Here is a 21,770-nt window from a genome sequence, read left to right as displayed (position 1 = left end):
TCGTGCACTTGCAGACGTCTGGCAATGTTGCGAGCCGTTAAACCAGCATCAAGCATACCAATGGCGCGTTCTCTCAGATTGTCGTTAAGGCGAGGCATCGTGGTAATGCAGTAATTTTTTAATCTTACCATTTCTTTTTATAGCCCCCAGATAAACAAAGGGAATTGCCACTCCCATTTGTTGCTCCCACTACCATATCACTCAAAACGTACCGCACCTACGATACTTTGTACACGTGCTCAACACCACTCATGGTCGTGTTTGCCTGCAAACACACGCTCCAATGGTTACAACTCACTTATTTTAATGTGTATCTCAGTTGACAACTCAACAGGACAGCTGAACTCTTGCCTAAATTAACGACCAAAACTTGCGTTTCCTTTGTTGTTCAGTATATATTAAAAACATATATAATACAAGGTGGGGAAGCAAAATTTACAATATTTTGAGGCAGGGATTGAAAGACAGTGTATGACCAATTAGTTTTTTGAAAGTCATGAGAATTTATTTGCCACAAGAAAATGTACATAACAGAAAATGTTTTTATTCTATGTGTCCTCCTTCTTTCTCAATAACTGCCTTCACACGCTTCCTGAAACTTGCACAAGTGTTCCTCAAATATTGGGGTGACAACTTCTCCCATTCTTCTTTAATAGTATCTTCCAGACTTTCTCGTAATAGTTTTGCTCATAGTCATTCTCTTCTTTCCATTATAAACAGTCTTTATGGACACTCCAACTATTTTTGAAATCTCCTTTGGTGTGACGAGTGCATTCAGCAAATCACACACTCTTTGACGTTTGCTTTCCTGATTACTCATATGGGCAAAAGTTTGTGAAAAGGTATGGATAATAGTGTTAGGTATGATTATGACATCAATATATGTTTGGTTTCAAAACAATTGACGTAGTGCCTGCTGAGAAAAAACAACTAAATGTTCATTGTAAATTTTGCTTCCCCACCTTGTCATGAAAAAAAAAATTCTTATGAACCTATTTTTCATGAAGTTGCAAAAATGTCCACTCAGCTGGACACCACACGTTTAATTTTTGATGCACAGAAACATATATTTAGTGATAAATTGTGTGAAAATTATGGGGAGGGCTTGTGATTGTGGGGGTTTATGCTCAGGAGAGATCTACATAATGTTATTAATTCATGTCAGAAAAGATATGTAGTGTCTTAAAACTTTAATAACTTTAATAAATAAGAATAACTGTCCACTGGAGTAACCAGTATGCATGAAAGGGTTCAAGTAGAAATACAAGACATGTTCATATTTCTTTTTTTTTTTTTTTTTTTTTTTTTATTAATCCACCCAGATTGTACACTTTCTCATTTCTTGCCGTAATTCATATTCTCCTTCTCTGTTTGGTCCAGATCCATGTAGTCCGTGGTACAGGCATCCTTCAGCAGTATGTGGACAAGCAGCAGCTCCCCACAGAGATGGACGGAGACTTCAGCCACTGTCACACAGACTGGCTGTCCTTTAGACTGGTGAGAGGCTGTTTGTGGGTCATTACAGTCCGAACACTGCTGTTTTATAGAGGTTAACCCTTTAACCCCTGATGGGTCTGTGGTGAGCATTCAGAATTTATGATTTATTTTAACCCTTTCATGCACAAATTATGAGAACCTTGATCAAAATGTATTTTCTTGAGTGTTTTTATTCCTCTTTAGGCATGAAAAAAAAAAAAAAGCGACTGAAAATTTTGTTATGAATCTATTTTTCATGGAGTTCAAAAAATGTCCACTCAGTTTGACACCATGGATTTAATTTTTGAAGCAAAGAAGCATGTATTTACTGATAGATCATGTGAAAACTATGAAATAACAACACTTTTAATGCAGCTAATCTAATGTTTTCTCACATTTTAACACACTCTAATACTAGTCATTACTCACTTCATAGAGATAATATGCAAAAAACCCAAAAAAAACCTTTATGTAAAGAGAAAAACCCAAACTGTTTAATAACAATGACAAGCTATTGTTTTACACTCAAACATGTTACTGCAGATCAGGTTTATCAAGAACAGCAAAGTTACTGTAATAGTGTGAATTGCAGTGTATGGGATGGTACATAAGTGTCCACTGTGTTGGCTGATATGCAACTAAAACAACAAACCCCATGAATATATAAGACAACAGCTGTAGAATAGCTGTCCACTGTAGTGACCACTATGCATGAAAGGGTTAATTTTATATACTTAATATTTGAAACCAATATTCACTTTTATAGTCTTTGAAAAGGTTCGTTAAGCATCTTTGTTTTATTATATACATTTTTCAAATTGGATTTTATATATTTTGTGTGTTTTTTTTTCCTTTTGTGTTGATATAGTAGGTTAAAGTGAAAAAATAATTGGCAAATGAGATAGATGAAGTTGTGCTGAAAAAAAAGATACCAAACATGGGTATAATAAACAGTTCTTTATATAGTATATAAAAGCAAAATCAAAAGTACTCAAAAATAGCCAAAATAGGCTCAGACCACTAAGGGTTAAGGGTTAAGATTATCAGAGCACATCACACACAGTACAATCAAAACTGTTCAATGCCTGATTTTTTATCTTCATGTGTGGGGTCTGTAACAGATAAAAAAATCTCTGTACCCCGCTTTCAACGTTAAACAAAAATAATCAACATATGAATGAAAATTAGCAAAAAAAAAAAGAGAAAATGAACAAAATAATCCAGAAAATGGTCCAAAAAATTGCAAAAATAATCAACTAAATTGACAGACATGAACTAATATAAACCAAAATCAACAAAATGAGTGAAAAGAACATGAGCCCACATCACTCATAGTCTTTTGTTGGTAAGTGCAGAGGATTGTGTAGACTTCACTATAAACTGTGAGTGTATGTGTGTGTGTGTGTGTGTGTGTGGGGGGGGGGGGGGGTAAAGGCATAGTTTACAGAGGAGGAAAGAGAGATAAAGAGGATGTTGGCCTGAGAGAGCTATAGCCCGATGGTGGTCGATGATTTTAGACACTCATGATGAACTGGGTGCGGAGGAAGAATTAAAAAAAAACCCGAAGCACCCGAAGACATTCAAGGACTCCTAATGACCGTTTCCCAGACTGTTTATGCTGCTTTATCCAAACAGATGAAAACATTTTCTCTGCACTTTCTCTGACCTCTCTCATGGTCTTTCCTGTAAATGAAAGGAAATAAGGGATTTCAGGGAATCTATATACAGATGGATGACAAATAAAAGGTCAAATGAAATGTTTGGGGGGGTGGTCTCTCTCAGATCTGGCTCCACTTAAACACCTATGGCACGTTGTGAGGATGTATTTGACTGTAGTCCCACCTAAACACCAAACACTTTTTGGTAAATGACATTTTTCCCCCTTTTTTATCATCTGCCTTTATACCTGAACTCATTTAACTGAAATTCTTAAATTAATGAAAATACCATACCATACCAACTTTATTTATAAAGCACTTTAAAAACTATTCAGCTATCCATTTTTTACTTAATTACTTATCGGCTAAAATTTGCTTAGAGGTCTTATTTATGTCTGTTTGTGCATAAGAAATCAATATAATTGAATCCCCAAAGGAACTTTGTGTTGGTAAATGCAAGTTCTGCAAATTTACAGGATTTCAGTTCTGTTGCAAAATGTTGATGGTCATATGAACTATGTTTTCAGCTCAAAAATGTCCAATTTCATCACAATTAATGCTGTATTTTCATGTCACAAATGGCCAAGTTATATTTGAACTGAATTTACCTGAAAAACAAATATTCTGTTCTTTTAGATTCCCCAGTTTTTCTTACAAGATTCTCTCCTACATATCACATGTTTTATTTTTACAGGTTGCAGTATGGAGTATGGTGCTGATCCATCCTGCTTATGTTACACCGATACATACATTAAGAATGTCACACGTCACTTTTTAAATCAACAGTTTTCTAATAATAAGCATTTTTATAAAGAAATAACAATTCTACATTGTTATTTACTCTTCAGTATGATGATAAACTATACAATAAATAATTCTGATCCTAGTTTTTGCACAAGGATCATTTGTGTAAACGGTGACATGGCTGCCGAGCATCAGTATGATGGGATCTGTAACAACCATGTCACATCCGTCCACTGACACATTTTATGTTTTTGTGTCAGCTGTTATTGTTTTAGATCCACAATACTAACATTTATGAATAAGAGGAGAATTAGCAATAGTAAGTATACAAGTTTATTACTAATAAAGTACTGGTACTGACCAGAGCATCATGGGTAATGTCACGTCCGTCCACCAGCAAAAGTTTTCACATACACGTGCTATTCAAAATCCAATATTTCTGAAAATAGAGCTTCCACTGTCAAATAATATCAGCAGTCTGTGCACAAATTGATTAGCATTATTTCAACACAGTTCTATGCATTTCTTACAACTTTTTTTTTTTTTTTTGACAAAAATGGCCACTCATTTGACCCCCTAAGTAAATTTTAGTCTTTTTTTTTTTTTTTCTTTGTACTATGACTATAAATACTCCTTTGTGTGCAGACACATATTTCTATTTATGCATAATTTTCTTTGTCTTATGTCCTAAAAATGCGATTGGCTATGTGTACAAACTTGTTAATATCCTTATTATTATCCTTTTTTTAAAAACTTTTTTTCTTTATTTATTCTATTTTTTTTTTCGCGCTTTCCTTTTCCTCTTTTCAGTGAGCATTATTGATACCCTTTTTTTATTTCCAAACAAAATAAAAGAGAACAGTATACTTTGTTCTCTTGCTGTCCTGTATAATGTCTTAGGAGACTGTTCTGAATAAAAATTTCAATTAAAAAATAAAAAACTATTCAGCTGGCCAAAGTGCCATACACAAATCATAAAACAAGGGAATAAATACATAAAACAGTGATAACAGAAGATGCAAAGCGGGCTGAGAACAACAAAATACAACAATCATAAAACAAACACAAATTCAAATCTGGTAAAAACAACATAGGAAATCTAAAAAAAAAATATCTCACTCACTGATTAAAAGCCAACAAGAAAATGCATTTGCAAATAATCAGCTTCGAAGTGCACATTTTCATTTTAGTGACTCAAAAAGAGCAAAAAACAGTGAAAAGTCTTCATGTTTTATAAGATATGACACTATGCCTATAAATAATGACAACTTCAAATTTTTGTCTTTGTTTTAGTGCAAAAAACCCCCCAAAACATTAAATTCTGAAAACATTTACATTTACAAACATCCTGTAACAATAAAGTGTGAATTACCTGAACAAATATAAACAACCTGAAATCTAAAGAAATGTATATAAATGTTAAGTTGAAGCATAATATTGTTAAAATTGTACTTATTTTTTTCAAGAAATTTCAGTTTTTTCAGGTTATTCCCATCTTTTTTGTTTGGATAGTTGATAAAAGTAAATATTTTCATAATTTAATGAGGTTTTTTTGTACTAAATCAAAGACTAAAATTTGGAGTTGTCATTATTTATAGGTTATTATGTTATTATTTTACTGGTCTGGCCCACTGGAGATCAAATCAGACTGAATGATCATCAGACTTAGTTCCATACGTCGTTGCTGCACTGCCGATGCTCTGTTTTGGTGTTGAATTCTTAAATGACCGAATCTCCTACTTGCTGTTTCTTCTTCAGAGCCTGGAGAGTCTGACGGAACGTTGTGAGAGCGCCCTGTCACTACTCGGAGAAGCACTGCAGTCTATGGACGCTGAGCCGATGCCGGACAACATTCAGGTACTAAAGTAGAACTTATTTATTTTCTGTGGAGGTTCAGACATTATGTTTATGTTTATGTTTACGCATTTGGCAGACGCTTTTTTCCAAAGCGACTTACAGGGGAAAACCAATTAAATCACTCAATCAATCAAATTTTATTTATATAGCGCCAGATCACAAAAAAGTTATCTCTTGACATTTTATATATAGAGTTGGTCAAAACCAGACTCTAAGTCAATTCTACAGAAACCCAACAGAATCCTCCTGGAGCAAACACTTGTGACTGGTGACAGTGGCGAGGAAAAACTTCCCTTTAACAGCAGAAACCTGGAGCAGACCCAGACTCCTGGAGGATGGCCGTCTGCCTTGACCAGTTGGGGTTAAAGAGAGAGAGTAGAGAAGGGGAAAAAGAGAGAGCGATAGAGATAGGGACTGGGGGAGAAGGGGGGAGTAGGGGGAGACACATGGAGGCGGTTGAGGATAAGTGAGTGGTGATGATGAGGGCAGGGAAGAGGCCGGACCACCGCAGCAGGTCCAGAGATAATCGTGAAAGAATCTGTGGTTGTCCTGGGAAAAACCTTATTAGAATATTTAAAATGGAATGTTTGAAAATGCTAGGACAGGAGGTGCTCTCGGAAGAGCTGGGTCTTCAGGAGCTTCTTGAAGATAGGCAGGGATGACTCTGTTCTTGTAGCACTTGGTAGAGCGTTCCACCAATGTGGAACGACCCATGAAAAGAGCCTGGATTGTCTTGTACAAGGTCTGGGGACCACCAGACTACGTTCCCCAGACGAGCGGAGTGGTCGTGGGGCGACATAAGCTTTTATTAGTGCACCTAAGTAGACAGGAGCAGACCCACGGAGAATTTTGTAGGCTAGGATTAAAGATTTGAATTTGATGCGGGCAGCTATGGGTAGCCAGTGTAACTCAATGAGTAAGGGGGTGACATGTGCCCTTTTAGGCTGATTGAAGACCAGACGCGCTGCTGCATTCTGGACCATCTGTAGTGGTTTGACAACACAAGCTGGGAGGCCCGTTAGAAGAGCATTGCAGTAGTCAAGATGGGAGATAACCATAGTCTGCACCAGGAGCTGGGTGGCCTGTTCGGTTAGGTATGGCCTGATCTTTCTTAGGTTGAACAGAGTGAAACGGCATGATCGGGTGACGGAGGCAACGTGATCCGTGAAGGTCAACTGATTATCAATCATGACTCCCAAGTTACGTACTACACTGGTAGGAGCCAGAGGTATGGAGTCAATAGTGATGGAGATGTCCTGCTGTATGGTTGGCTTAGCTGGGAAGACCAGCAGTTCAGTTTTAGACAGGTTCAGCTGAAGGTGATGGGCTTTCATCCATGCAGATATGTCAGAGAGACAATCTGAGATCCGCACTGAGACTGTGGAGTCATCAGGTGGGAATGACAGACATTAGCGATTTCATCATTATATAACATACAAAATCAACTGTCAAATGGAGTCCAAGTAAAAATTTTGCTGTGTTGAGGTAATCCTTAACCCTTTCATGCATGAATTATGAGAACATTAATTAAGACTTTTTTCTTTATTCCTCTTTAGGCATTTAAAAAACAGTGAGATTTTTTTTTTTCTTTTTTTTTTTAATGAAGCTATTTTTCATGGAGTTGCAAAAATGTGCATTGAATTTTTAAAGTAAAGAAACATGTATTTACTGATATACTGTGTGAAAACTATGAAATAAAAACATTTAATGCTGCTAATTTGATGTTTTCTCACATTTTAACATACACTACAAATAAAAAGTTGTGGATATTTTTAATTTTTGGGCTTTTTTTTTTTTTCAGTTGGGATTTTTGCACAATGTTTTTTACTTTTTTTTTGTGAGTGAATTGAATGGAAACATTTTTTTTTAATGACCAGACATAGTTTTATTTACAAATGGCAAAAATGACCAAAAAAATTACCAAAAAAAAAAAGAAATATCCTTAACTTTTTGTTTGTAGTGTACTCTAATACTAGTCATTACTCACTTCATGGAGATAATCTGCCAAAAAAAAAAAAAAAAAATTGTTAATTACAGTCTAATAACAATAACAAGGAATTGATTTACACTCGAACATGTTAGATCGGGTTTATCAAGAACAGCAAAGTTACAGCAATGTTTTCAATGGCAGTATATGGGATGATGCATAAGTGTCCACTGTGTTGGCTGATATGGAACTAAAACAACAAAATCCATGAAAATACAAGAGAACAGCTGGAGAATAACTGTCCACTGGAGTGACCACTGTGCATGAAAGGGTTAAAGACCCAAATATCCACCAGTGACCAAAACCATCTACTGATCTGAAATGTTTCATACAGTACCTGATCCACTAATCCTATCAATACATGGAAATAACTGGTGTAAAATGCAGTTTGTCATGTTTTCATGGTCATCAGATATGACCCATTTGGACGTTCAGAGGCTCTGTAGTTACCATGGAAACTCTGTCATCTTCTACAACATTGATTCGTCAGAAAAACCTATGGAGTCAATGACAGTGGCTGGAGACACTGGGTTTATGTTCAGCTAATGATAGACTATACTGACCTGTGGGGTTCTACATATGGTAGTTTTCATACTGTTGTGTATTTGTGTATGCTGTACTGCATTTAACCAGCACTCACCGCCAAAGCTTTCTGGGCATAGCAATGTAATTGTAAGGCTATTGTATTCCAAAATTACTGATATCTCCCAAAATATTGGTCCTATCAACTTGCTGTTTTTGCTACTGCCTTTGTTGACCAAACATCCGTAAGTATGCCAAACTGCAGCAGTCAGCTCTGTACGGATTTTGTGTGATTCCCAAGACACACATACACACAGAGGCCATTTGGCATTTAGAATATAGTCCCGAAACTTTGCACAAGACGATCCAGGCTCTTTTCATGGGTCTACCAAGCACAACCAGAACAGAGGTGTCCCTGCCTATCTTCAAGAAGCTCTTGAAGACCCAGCTCTTCAGAGAGTGCCTCCTGTCCTAGCACTTTCAAACATTCCATTTTAAATGTATTATAATGTTTATTCTGTTGTTTTACTTGGTATTTTTATTTCACTGTTTTTAATTGTACAGCTGTTTCTATGTCTTTTTAATCTATTCTTGTATTTTAGTCTATCATTTTGCTGTTTTTATTCTTCTGTACGACACTTTTTAATTGTACAGCTGTTTTTTTTTTATCTTGAATCTATTCTTGTATTTTATTTTTTTATTTTGGTTTTTCCCCTCTAAGTTCCTTTGGAAAAAAGCGTCTGCCAAATGCATAAATGTAAATGTAAATATAGAATTGTTGAAAATGTCACTATTTCTTCAGTTTTTGCATTTGCTTATTTACTAACCTTTAAAGTTGCTCTGAGTTTTAATGAACATTAACATGATCAGCGGATTAAATTATAGGAAAATACCTAATTTACACTCCAGAAAAAGCTAAATACAGAGGATAATATTATAATAAATGGTAATAAATCACTTAAGAAAGGTTAACTCACTGTTTTTCAACCTTTTTTGGCTCGTGACCCCATTTTAACATCACAAATTTCTGGTGACCCCAGACATTCAAAACAGAGACTTTTTTTTGCTAAAATGTATTTGTTTTTGATCATGTGATAGTTTGCTATACTATGTTGCAAATAAACATTAATTTTAGATGACATTTAGTCTATATAATGCATATTATTCTGGACGGAGGCAGAAAAGCCAGGTGTAGATTACTGCACAAAGTGAGAATTTGATTTTCCTTGGTCAGGATATGTACAGTCAGTCCAGCTTGGATTTACAAGGCTGACAATTAATACTGAACAAACAAGAACTCAAACTATGAATTATGAAAGAGCTGCAGCATCTGAAACCGACCACAATGAACATTTGACAGATAAACAGAACCACAGTGCTTCAGTTTCAGACTCACAGTCTGTCATGTCTTTTATGGATTGGGATTGTCTCTGTCAACTCACCATATGTTTTTTATTAGTAAGTTTTTTTAATTTTTATCAATAACTAGAAATTTCAGGCAACCCCATGTGAATTCCAGGTGACCCCACATGGAGTCCCGAGCCCACGGTTAAAAAACACTGGGTTAACTGGAAAGAAAAAATCATTCGCTGCCACCAAAGTAGCGCTGGGTCTTTACGGGTTAAATTATTAGGCCTACATTACTAATACGCGTACTGTTTTTTCTCCAGACGGTTCCTCAGAGCATTGCCAAACACAGACAGCTCATGGCCAGCGTCCTGGCCGACCAACGCCTGACTGAGCTGCAGCAAAGGGGCGGAGCCTGGCTCGCTGGATTGAGCAACAGCACATCTGGACTGGCACAAAAGTCACCAGACTGCAGGTTTGGGAAGCAAAATTAACCCTTTTATGCATGAATTATGATAACCTTAGTCAAGATTTTTTTTTCCTGAGTGTTTTTATTCCTCTTTAGGCATTTATGAACCTATTTGTCATGGAGTTACAAAAATGTCCACTCAGCTGGAGACCATGTGTTTAATTTTTGAAGCAAAGAAACATGTATTGAAAACCCAGCATCAAAAAGTGATATATATGTGAAAACTATGGAATAAAAACAGTTTTCATGCAGCTAATCTGATGTTTTCTCACATTTTAACATACTCTAATGCTAGTTATTACTCACTTCATGGAGATAGTATGCAAAAAAACCCAAAACTTTTTGTTGAAGAAAACTGTTAATTACAGTCTAATACGAATTAGCAATTGATTTCCACTCAAACATGTTACTACAGATCAGGTTAATGAAGAACAGGAAAGTTACAATAATGGTATGAATTGCAGTGTATGGGATGGTGCATAAGGTATCCGAAATCTCTCTGACGGGATATTTTAGTGCCAATTTGACAGATTAGTGTTGCTAAATGACCCACATTTTAACTTTAAAATTCATTTTTGCTTTAGTCGGACTGTAAGGGATTATCCAAAACAAGGAGCTACTTTATATTGAGATAAATGTTGGAATGGCAATCAATTAACCCTTTCATGTACAGTGGTCACTCCAGTGGACAGTTATTCTCCAGCTGTTTTCTTGTATATTCATGGGTTTTGTTGTTTTAGTTCCATATCAGCCAACACACAGGATGCTTATGCTTCATCCCATACACTGACATTTATATCATTACTGTAACTTTGCTGTTCTTAATAAATCGAGTGGATTTGAGTGGAAATCAATTGCTTGTTATTGTTGATAGACTGTAATTAACCATTTTTCTTAAACAAAAAGGTGTTTGTTTGTTTTTTTTCCCCATATCATCTCCATAAAGTGAATAACAACTAATATTACAGTATGTTAAAATGTGGCAAAACATCAGATTAGCAGCATTAAAAACAATTATTTCATAGTTTTCACTCAGTATATTAGTAAATACATGTTTCTTTGCTTCAAAAATTAAACGCATGATGTCCAGCTGAGTGAATATTTTTGCAACTCCATGAAAAATAGGTTCATAAAATTTTTTTTAATCGCATTGTGTTTTTTTCATGCCTATAAAGGAATAAAAACGCTCAAGAAAAATATCTTGATTAGGGTCAAAAAATGGTTTTCAAAATCTCTCTGAAGGGACATCTTAGAGACAATTTGACCCACATTTTTATTTTTAAATTCATTTTTGCTTTAGTTGTTCCATAAGGGATTATCCAAAGCAAGGAGCTGCTTTATATTGAAATAAATGTTGGAATGGCAATCAATTAACCCTTTCATGCACAGTGGTCACTCCAGTGGACAGTTATTTTCCAGCTGTTTTCTTGTATATTCGTGGGTTTTGTTGTTTTAGTTCCATATCAGCCAACACAGTGGACGCTTATGCTTCATCCCATACACTGACATTTATACCATTACTGTAACTTTGCTGTTCTTAATAAATCGAGTGGATTTGAGTGGAAATCAATTGCTTGTTATTGTTAATAGACTGTAATTAACCATTTTTCTTAAACAAAAAGGTGTTTTTTTTCCCCCATATTATTTCCATAAAGTGAATAATAACTAATATTAGAGTATGTTAAAATGTGACAAAACATCAGATTAGCAGCATTAAAAAAGTTATTTCATAGTTGTCACACAGTATATCAGTAAATACATGTTTCTTTGCTTCAAAAATTAAACGCATGATGTCCAGCTGAGTGAATATTTTTGCAACTCCATGAAAAATAGGTTCATAAAAACAATTTCAGTTGCATTGTGTGTTTTTTCATGCCTATAAAGGAATAAAAACACTCAGGAAAAATATCTTGATTAGGGTCAAAAAACAGTATTCAAAATCTCTCTGAAGGGACATTTTAGAGACAATCTGACCCACATTTTTATTTTTAAATTCATTTATGCGTTAGTTGTTCCATAAGGGATTATCCAAAACAAGGAGCTACTTTATGTTGAAATAAATGTTGGAATGGCAATCAATTAAAGTTCGCTCTCTGATGAGACATTACTGCGTTTTGACCCATTAAGGTTCTCATAATTCATGCATGAAAGGGTTAAAGTTCACTCTCTGATGGAACATTACTGTGTTTTGACCCATAGGTATCCACTGCATTGGCTGACGTGAAACTAAAACAACAAAACCCATGAATATATAAGAGAACAGCAGTAGAATAACTGTCTACAGTAGTGACTGCCATGCATGAAAGGGTTAAGATGTTTAGAAGAATGCTTTTTGCAGTTTTCAGATTTGGTTGTTGAGTTTTTATCTTTCATGATTTTTTTTCTATTACCTGTTTTTAAATTTAAGCCTCATAAACACACAGATAAACCCAAAATCCACTTTATATTGTAATAATGTACCTGTGTGTATTCTGTATGTAGATTTCCTGTATTATTCTAATTATTCTGCCTACTGCTGAATCATCCAGGCCTTTTGAAGTTGGAAAGATTATGAAGCCTTGACAAAAACAACATTTTTAATTGGGCAAATACTCATATATGCAGAAACCACCTTATGCAAGAAACATGGTCCCGAGGGGGAAAAAATAGATCTGCATGTCATTTGCCTTTCTAAAATCTCCTATTTGACTTTGTCAGGATGAGTTAGAGGTTAAAAATACTTCTCATTTTTCATTTCAACTGAGCTGGAGGAGAGACGAAATAAAATTAACATCAAAAGCAGGGCAGAGCAATGCAGCTTGTTTATTTGTGTCTCGCTACAGCTTATAGATCTGAAGGCTCATGTATTTGTTGTTGCTCTTTTTATCCGGTAATGAGTTTTGGCTCAGTCTGTACAATAATGAGGCCAAATATAAATTTGTGTTTTGTTTTGTTTTTTTTTAACCACATGGACTTTTGTTTGCCTTAATTACATAATGTCTAACTAACAAAACTGGTGAATTTTGATTGAGACTGCATCGATATGTCATAACCACACTTGAATGTTTGTCTCATTAGGGCTGCTCTCGCCGCCACTTCCAAACTCTACGACAGCGTGGATGACGCCCTCCATCGTCTCGTCCGGGTGTCCAACCAGAGAGGTTGCGATCTTGAGGCGCTCGGACGGTTAGCAGGACTGGTGGACAAACTGGAAAAAGTCAGTGAGAAAAAAAGAAATCATGTCATTTTAGTTCGTAGTAGTTTAGACGTATAGAGTTTCATGGGGGAAAATGATATAATGTATAATGAATGCACTGCAGTTCCGTTCCTTTGTATGTACTGTTACATTGCTCAAAAAAGATTTAAAAAAAAAAGAAGCATAGAGTTAGCTTTTCTATATTTCAGTAGTTTTTGTTTTATTTAGTAGCATATGAATATGTAGTATTTTTTACTGTAGCTTTTTGCATATGCCTACATTCTCAGCATTTTTGTGATATTTTTATGCAGTCTTTTGTGTTTTTGCTGCTAAAACTGATTTTCATTGAATGTCAGAAATTTCACTGAAATTTGAACAAACATCAAGATGTCAAAAGAAAAAAGCATCCAAATAAATAAATTAAAATAATGCAAAGACTTAGAGACACAAAGAAGAATAGACAAAATAATAATATTATTAATAATAAAAACTTAAAATATAAAGATCTAAGAAAAATAAATAAATAAATACATCAAAGAGTAAGTTCAGTCCATTTGAAGGAATTCTTTATAAACTGCCAGTATGTTTGAGATAGATAGATAGATAGATAGATAGATAGATAGATAGATAGATAGATAGATAGATAGATAGAACGATAGATAGAATGATAGATAGAACGATAGAACGATCGATAGATAGATAGATAGATAGATAGATAGATAGATAGATAGATAGATAGATAAATAGATAGATAGATAGATAGATAGATAGATAGATAGATAGATAGATAGATAGATAGATAGATAGATAGATAGATAGATAGATAGATAGATAGATGGATAAATTTATTGATCCCAAGGGAAATTCAAATTGTTTTTTTTGTTTTGTTTCGTTTTTTTTAGATTGATTGATTGTGCTTTTTTTTGTTAAAAATAAATTCTATTAATTTAATATATTTTTCAAATTCAATCAGATAGACTTTAAAATTTGGGTGTGTTTTGGCACATTTATTTTTATGTACAGTATGTGAAATTTTCCAAATAAAATGATCCGATTCTTTTACCTGCCTTGTCTTTTGAAGGCGGAGGGGGGATGTGACGTATGCCGTAAAGCAGTCCAGTTTTGTAGTTTTTTGTGTGTAGGGGTTCCAACCTGACACCAGAAGTTGTGTATAGTGCCAGTGCAGGCGATACAGATGTACTGGAGCGATAACGAAAGTGTAATTGAACCTAATGTGAGTTGTTGTACCACCAAAAATGACCTGGAAAAAACAGTTTGGAGGCTGAGTCCCTGACTGTCAAGGTTATTATCGTTTACGAAAACTAACGAAATGACGAAAACTAGAATTGTAAAAACATTTTCGTTAACTGAAATAAATAAAAACTAGAATTAAAAGAAAAAAACGATAACTAACTGAAACTGTATTGTGTGCTTACAAAACTAACTAAAACGGATAAAAAATTATGGATAAAATTCCCTTTGTTTTCGTCAATGTCGGATTGATATGAAATCGATTTATTTCCCTCGAGCAATTTTAGCTGTTGGCACCATACAATACTTAACTTCTCGTCACTTGTGGTTTCCAGTCGTCTTCTGGTCCCCACTCTACCTGGAAACATGGAGACTAAAGTTGGGAGAAAGCAGCAGAGTCCTGTCTGGGATTTTTTTGAATACGACGGAGAAGAAGATAAAAGATATAAAGAAACTAAAACTAAACTAAAACTAAGCATTTAGAAAATAAGGAAAACTAATAAAAACTATCAAATCTGCTCTAAAAGCTAATTAAAACTAACTGAATTAGAGAAAAAAAGTCAAAACTAAATAAGAGTAAACTAGAATGAAAAATCCAAAACTATTATAGCCTTGCTGACTGTATATCCACCTTTGACCTAAAAAATCTTCTGCCAATTAACTCCTGAATGTCATCACCTCTGTTTCTTTCCTCTTAACCATGTATCTCTGTATTTACTCCCCAGTGCGATAAGGAGATTGAGCAAGTCCAGTCACAGCTGGAGGACTACAAAGATCCTCCTCTGTCGCTCAGCAGACTCTCCCTCAAACAGCAAAAATTTAAGACATTCAGGGAATCGGCAAATGTGAGTATTTGTTCACATGCGTTTTCCTTTTTTTTGGTAATTACATGAACATTTAAAGCTTTGGATTAACTACACATAGAAGTCAGTGTAAATGAGCTAAAGGTCGAGTAAGTGATTTTAACCAAATACAGTTTCTTTTATGTCAGTTCCCATTTGAAATTCTCTCCATATATAACCTCTCTTAAGTGATTTATCACCATTTACAGGGTGGGGAAGCAAAATTTACAATGAACATTTAGTTGTTTTTTCTCAGCAGGCACTACGTCAATTGTTTTGAAACCAAACATATATTGATGTCATAATCATACCTAACACTATTATCCATACCTTTTCAGAAACTTTTGCCCATATGAGTAATCAGGAAAGCAAACGTCAAAGAGTGTGTGATTTGCTGAATGCACTCGTCACACCAAAAGAGATTTCAAAAATAGTTGGAGTGTCCATAAAGACTGTTTATAATGGAAAGAAGAGAATGACTATGAGCAAAACTATTACGAGAAAGTCTGGAAGATACTATTAAAGAAGAATGGGAGAAGTTGTCACCCGAATATTTGACGAACACTTGCGCAAGTTTCAGGAAGCGTGTGAAGGCAGTTATTGAGAAAGAAGGAGGACACATAGAATAAAAACATTTTCTATTATGTACATTTTCTTATGGCAAATAAATTCTCATGACTTTCAATAAACTAATCGGTCATACACTGTCTTTCAATCCCTGCCTCAAAATATTGTAAATTTTGCTTCCCCACCCTGTATTTATAACATTATTCTCTGTATTAGAGCCCGACCGATTGATCAGCCGGCTAATTAATCGGGCTGATTATAGCGTATCACCGATTAATCAACATCGGCCTTTAATTCAGTGATCATGTAGATCAGAGGTGTCAAACTCGTTTTGGTTCAGGGGCCATATTTAGCCCAATTTAATTTCAAGCGGGCCAGACCAGTAAAATAATGACTTAATAACCTATAAATGATGACAAATCCAAGTTTTTCTTTTTGATGATGTGAATAACCTGAAAAAACAGAAATTTCATTTGAAAAATATGTGCAATTTTAACAATATTATGCCTCGACTTATTACACTGGGTTACAAAAAAATGTTTTTTGCAAGTTGTCTAGGTTTTTTCAACTGAATTAGGACCATTTTGCATTTTGCTAAATCCAAAAATGACATCTGTTTTTCTCAATCAGGTCAGGTTTTTTTGCTAATTTGATTTTGAAAAATTTCATCTTCTCACAAAATATAATAATTAATACCAAAATAAGATTGGTAAGCACACTTTATGAAACTTGCGACTCGATTCCTGTTAGGTACAATGGTGTATTCAGCGCAGATGTAGCAGAATACATCAGGCTTATTTTTGCAAGATCTTCTAGTCGAAACCATTTCATTCACCTGTAATATTGAAAAAACCATTAATCATAAATTGGCAAAAGTAAAATCTTCAGAACTCGTTTATTGCAAGAAATATGAAAGAATTTTGTATCATATGATGTGAAAATGCCCATAAATGTAAGCAAAAATGTTAAAAAGCCAATATGTAGCATAGGTCAGAAAGTTGACCTGATTGAGCAAAATTAATGTGATTTTTGGATTCAGCACACCAAAATTATCCTAAATCAGCTCAAAAAACTTAAACAATAAATTTGTTGTTGACGAATGTTATTTATACATGTACATTACACACAGTGTTACATAAACATTTGGTAACAGGCAGAATATTGTTAAAATTTTGGAGTTTGGAACTAAAATTTGAACAATTTCTACAATATTACATCTGTTATTATTTACACAACTATAGATCACAGTGGATCCATAAATGCACAAAACATTTAGTAACAGGCAGAATATTATTAAAATTGCACATTTCAAATTTTTCATCTTTTTTATTTATGTATTTATTTGCGTTTAATTGTGAAAGAATAGTGTTGTAAATGTAAATATTTTCACAGTGTAATCTTTTTTTTTTTTTAATTTAAATTTTTTCCACGTAATTTTTCACAAAGAAAATTTGTCGTTGTCATTATTTATGGGTTATTGTGTTGTTCTTTTTACTGGAGATCACATTGGTCTGTATGTGGAACCTGAACCAAAATGACTTGAACAATCTGGACTGTTCAGGTTAATTTTTGCGCTTTCATCCCACGGGCCGGAATGGACCCTTTTGCGGGCCGGATTTGGCCCCCGGGCCACATGTTTGACACCTGTGTTTTAGAGGAACGTGCACGCGAGGGGGTGCATCATTCCATTAAAATGACTAAAGCCCTTCAAAAGATCATGCTACATGTAAAGACTTGTGTCTCTGTGAAAACTTTATTGTTCTTTCACATAGCAAGGGAGCTTGAAAAAAGACGAAAGGAGAGTGATAGAAATATTCCCCATTGTTCTGTACTGAGTATATCCAGCTCAATATGAATATAATTTCCTAAGGTTTACAGCAGTCAACTTTCCGATAATTGTACCTTTATTTAACAATGTAAAGAGCGTGTCTTAAGTCATCTGTGCTTGGCATGACTGTGAACTACCCTTTCTTCCACTGACGTCACTAACTATGGTGGTTCAGATGTACCTGTATGATTACACATTGGTTACATTCCTCCACACCCTCACCTGTGTGTCTGTCTCAGGGGTGTAGTATGATCTAAAGTGGGCCGGACCAGTAAAATAATAAAAATAATAGGTTAAGAACTTATAAATAATGTCAACTCCAAAGGTTTTTTTCTGTGTTTTTGAGTGGAACAAAATCAAATTCCGTAATGAAAATGTTTACATCTATGAACCGTACTTGAACATAACATAAACAAATATAAAGTGTGTGGAATTGTACCAGTTTTCTGCTTCTTATTAAATGTTTTGTGTATTTGTAGATCCACTGTGATCTGTTAGTTGTGATGCACATGTGTAAATGATAAACTAAAGTGTAATATTGTTCAAATTGCACTTATTTTTCTTAAGAATTTTCAGGTTATTCACATTTTTTTTGTAAAAGGCTAGTCTGTAAATGTAAATATTTTTGTGTAATTCCACTTTTTTTTACACTACAACAAAGAGAAAAAATTGTAGTTTTCATTATTCATAGGTTATTATGATAGTGTTTTACTGGTTCTGACCCATTTGAGACTGAATTGACCTGAAGTAATTCTAACATCCTTGATTGAGTGTAATTTCTGCATGTCACAAATTCATCCCAGGGGCCAAATTGGACCCTTTGGCGGGCCAGTTTTGGCCCCCGGGCCGCATGTTTGACACCTGTGGTGTATGGGATGGGATAGGTGCATGGAACCAGTCAATAGAAGCGCTCAGAGGTGCCCCCTGGTGGTAGTATGAAGGAGTTTTTTTTACAGATGTGTTATTTGCAGAATCAATGTCATGATTTCACAGCTTTAACCCTCCAGTATCCCGTCCAGCAAGGCCCTTACTAAGCACCAAGTGTGCCATTTTGGCACACTTGTGGAATAATGTCAAAAAAAAATTCATACAGTTTGTTTTTAATTCTTTTACACTTTTTTTCTATTTCATCAACTTGAGCCGTAAATAAAAATACCAAATACTCAATAATTGTCACGTTTTTAACCCTTTAAATGCTGTGTTTGTAATGTAAACAAACCATTTTTTTGGATGCAAAAATACACAAAATTTTTTTTTTTCAATATACTACTTAAAAAGTGGATCACATATTTGATTTTTGCATGCTGGCATATGTCAATGATTAACTCTAACATTGGTTAATTTGCATTATTATTTTTGGCGCTAGGTCAAATGGTCAAAAATACTAGCATCTGTCACCAAGTGTGTGTAAAATGCACACCTATAAATCAAACTATTAAATATTATATATTGATTTATTTTTCTGCTCTAATTTGATTTTATTTTTGTAAATCAAGGTCAGCCCTAATCATACACATCAAATAATCATTCATTTTAGATGTTTTTAACCCTTTAACTGATCTCTTTTCATCATGATGTCACTACATTTTTTGATGCAAAAAACACAACATATGATTTTTTTTCAAAATATTACATAAAAATTGGATCACATATTATTTGATTTTTGCAGCCTGAAATATGTCAGTGATTAACAGCAACATTAACAACGTTAATAAATTAATTTAGACCCTCACCTCTCAAATGAAGTCCAGATATCAGTAAAAGCAGGATTTATGCCTTAATGGCTTTCAGATCGAAAACAGTGGTTCTAATGGAAGAAATAGTGCGTTTTAGGCACACTTGGGAGACAGATAATAGTCTTGTAATTTTCTTTTGTTTACAATGTGCACATTTTAGTTGGTGGCCAGAATTTTAAAGATCATGATATGATAAAGATAACCTTATTTAAATTGTGAAAAATAATATGAAGGTTTTTAACACAAAGTACAAAGTGTGCCTAAAAAGCGCACCCAGATACCGGAGGGTTAATGTTTTTTTGTATTTTTTTGCATCCCGACTCATAGATTAAGAGTCAAATTACTGCTTTACAACAACTGAACTTCAATGTTTTGCAGTCTGGAGCTGATTTTAACTGCTTTGTTTTTGTCCAGTGCACTATTTGTCCTCATCTTGCAGATACAGACTAATGTAAAAGTTATGTTGGCAAATTCCCAGTGCAGCAGTTGTGATTATTCCATTCATGATTTCCCCAAGTGGGTCTTGTCAAGCCTCCAGAGTAAACACTTTTAGGGTTTTTCCAGGCAAAAGCTTCACAGTGACTCTTCCTGAATCTTTTAGGAACTGCACAGCGAGACTCTGTCCGTGCTCAGTGACTTGGAGGGCTGGTGTGAGCTGGACTGGGCCGGTCTCAGCGACGTCCAGATCCGACTTCCTCCAGTCAGAGAGAAGCTGAGAGACATGTCCCACTGTCTGTCCGACTGCTGGACCACCCTGGACAACACACAGAGGCTGCTGTCCACACTGACTGAGGTACGGAATAGAATAGAATAGAATAGAATAGAATAGAATAGAATAGAATAGAATAGAATAGAATTCAAATGCAAAATTCAATGCAAAATACCATTGTACAGTGCAACAATTTATTTATTTATTTTTTACATTCTATAAGGTGCTCAACTGAAACACACACATAAATTATACCAGTGGTTCCCAACCTTTTCCCAACCCCATTTTAGTATCACAAATTTCAGGTGACCCCAGACATTCAAAACGAAGACTTTTTTTTTTTTTTTTTGCTAAAATTAATTTGCTTTTGATCATGTAATAGTTTGCTATACTATGTTGCAAATAAATGTTAATTTTAGATTAAATTTAGTCTATATAATGTATGTTATTAGGGACGGAGGCAGAAAAGCCAGGTGTAGATTACTGCACAAAGTGAGAATTTGATTTTCCTAGTCCAGGATATGTACAGTCAGTCCAGTTTGTATTTACAAGCCTCAAAATTAATACTGAACAAACAGTAACTCAAACTATGAATTATGAAAGAGCTGCAGCATCTGAAACCGACCACAATGAACATTTGACAGATAAACAGAACCACAGTGCTTCAGTTTTCAGCGTCACAGTTTGTCATGTCTGTTATGTATGGGAATTGACTCTCTCAACTCACTATATATTTTTCATTAGTAAGTTTTATTCTTTATTTTTATCAATTACTAATAATTTCAGATGACCCCATTTGAATTCCAGGTGACCCCACATAGGGTCCCGACCCCTAGGTTGAAAAACACTGGAATAAGCTTTACTGTCACATGTGTTTTGTTTTTTTTTTTTGCATTCTGTAAGGTGCTCAAATAAAACACACGCATCAATTATATGGTCAAGAATAAAAATGTAAGTATAAAACAGTCAAGTGAAAAACAGTACACACACACACACACACAAAAGTGAATCCAGTGTCAAATATGCAGAATATATCAATCAATCAAATTTTATTTAAATAGCGCCAAATCATAACAAAAGTTATCCCATGACACTTTACATATAGAGTTGGTCAAAACCAGACTCTAAGCCAATTTACAGAAACCCAACAGAATCCTCCAGGAGCAAACACTTGTGCCACAGGTGACACTTTAGTTTTATCTCGAGCACATAGAATTGTCAGATAACAACCATACAACATGGTCAAACAAAATTTTTCAGTGCTCGAAAAAAAGTGGGATGAAGCATAACTTAAAGACTCTGCCCCCTTTTTTACAAACTAAGAATTAAATTAATTCCTCTTCCTTTGCTTTTTTAACAAACTTTTTTTCTGTATGTTTTTACGATAACACAAAACATCCATACACTTTTTTAGTCACCTCACACACAATCAGATTTGCATACTCAACTATTTTTATACAAACTATTATATTTATATGCACTTTAAATATTTACTACAAATACAATCATTAATGCATGTGATATCTCCTAATCATGATAGTCTGTATTAATTAATTAATTAATTAATTACAATTATATCTTATTTTATGCTTTCTACTATAT

The 21,770-nt window shown here is 34.6% G+C and overlaps 1 protein-coding gene across 1 annotated transcript in view; it reads left to right on the top strand.

Moving 5' to 3' along the window:
- The window catches only part of arhgef40 (Rho guanine nucleotide exchange factor (GEF) 40), a 145,794-nt gene that overhangs the window by 52,829 nt on the left and 71,195 nt on the right, over positions 1–21,770 (top strand). The window contains exons 11-16 of the mRNA XM_030162728.1: positions 1,381–1,497; positions 5,637–5,735; positions 9,915–10,066; positions 13,118–13,256; positions 15,212–15,331; positions 20,061–20,252. Of these exons, the coding sequence (XP_030018588.1) occupies positions 1,381–1,497; positions 5,637–5,735; positions 9,915–10,066; positions 13,118–13,256; positions 15,212–15,331; positions 20,061–20,252 (819 nt within the window). The remainder of the gene's footprint in view (positions 1–1,380; positions 1,498–5,636; positions 5,736–9,914; positions 10,067–13,117; positions 13,257–15,211; positions 15,332–20,060; positions 20,253–21,770) is intronic.

The sequence above is a fragment of the Sphaeramia orbicularis genome, chromosome 18, assembly GCF_902148855.1.
Source record: "Sphaeramia orbicularis chromosome 18, fSphaOr1.1, whole genome shotgun sequence".
Taxonomy (NCBI): Eukaryota; Metazoa; Chordata; class Actinopteri; order Kurtiformes; family Apogonidae; genus Sphaeramia; species Sphaeramia orbicularis.
This window is presented reverse-complemented; position numbering and strand designations above follow the sequence as displayed.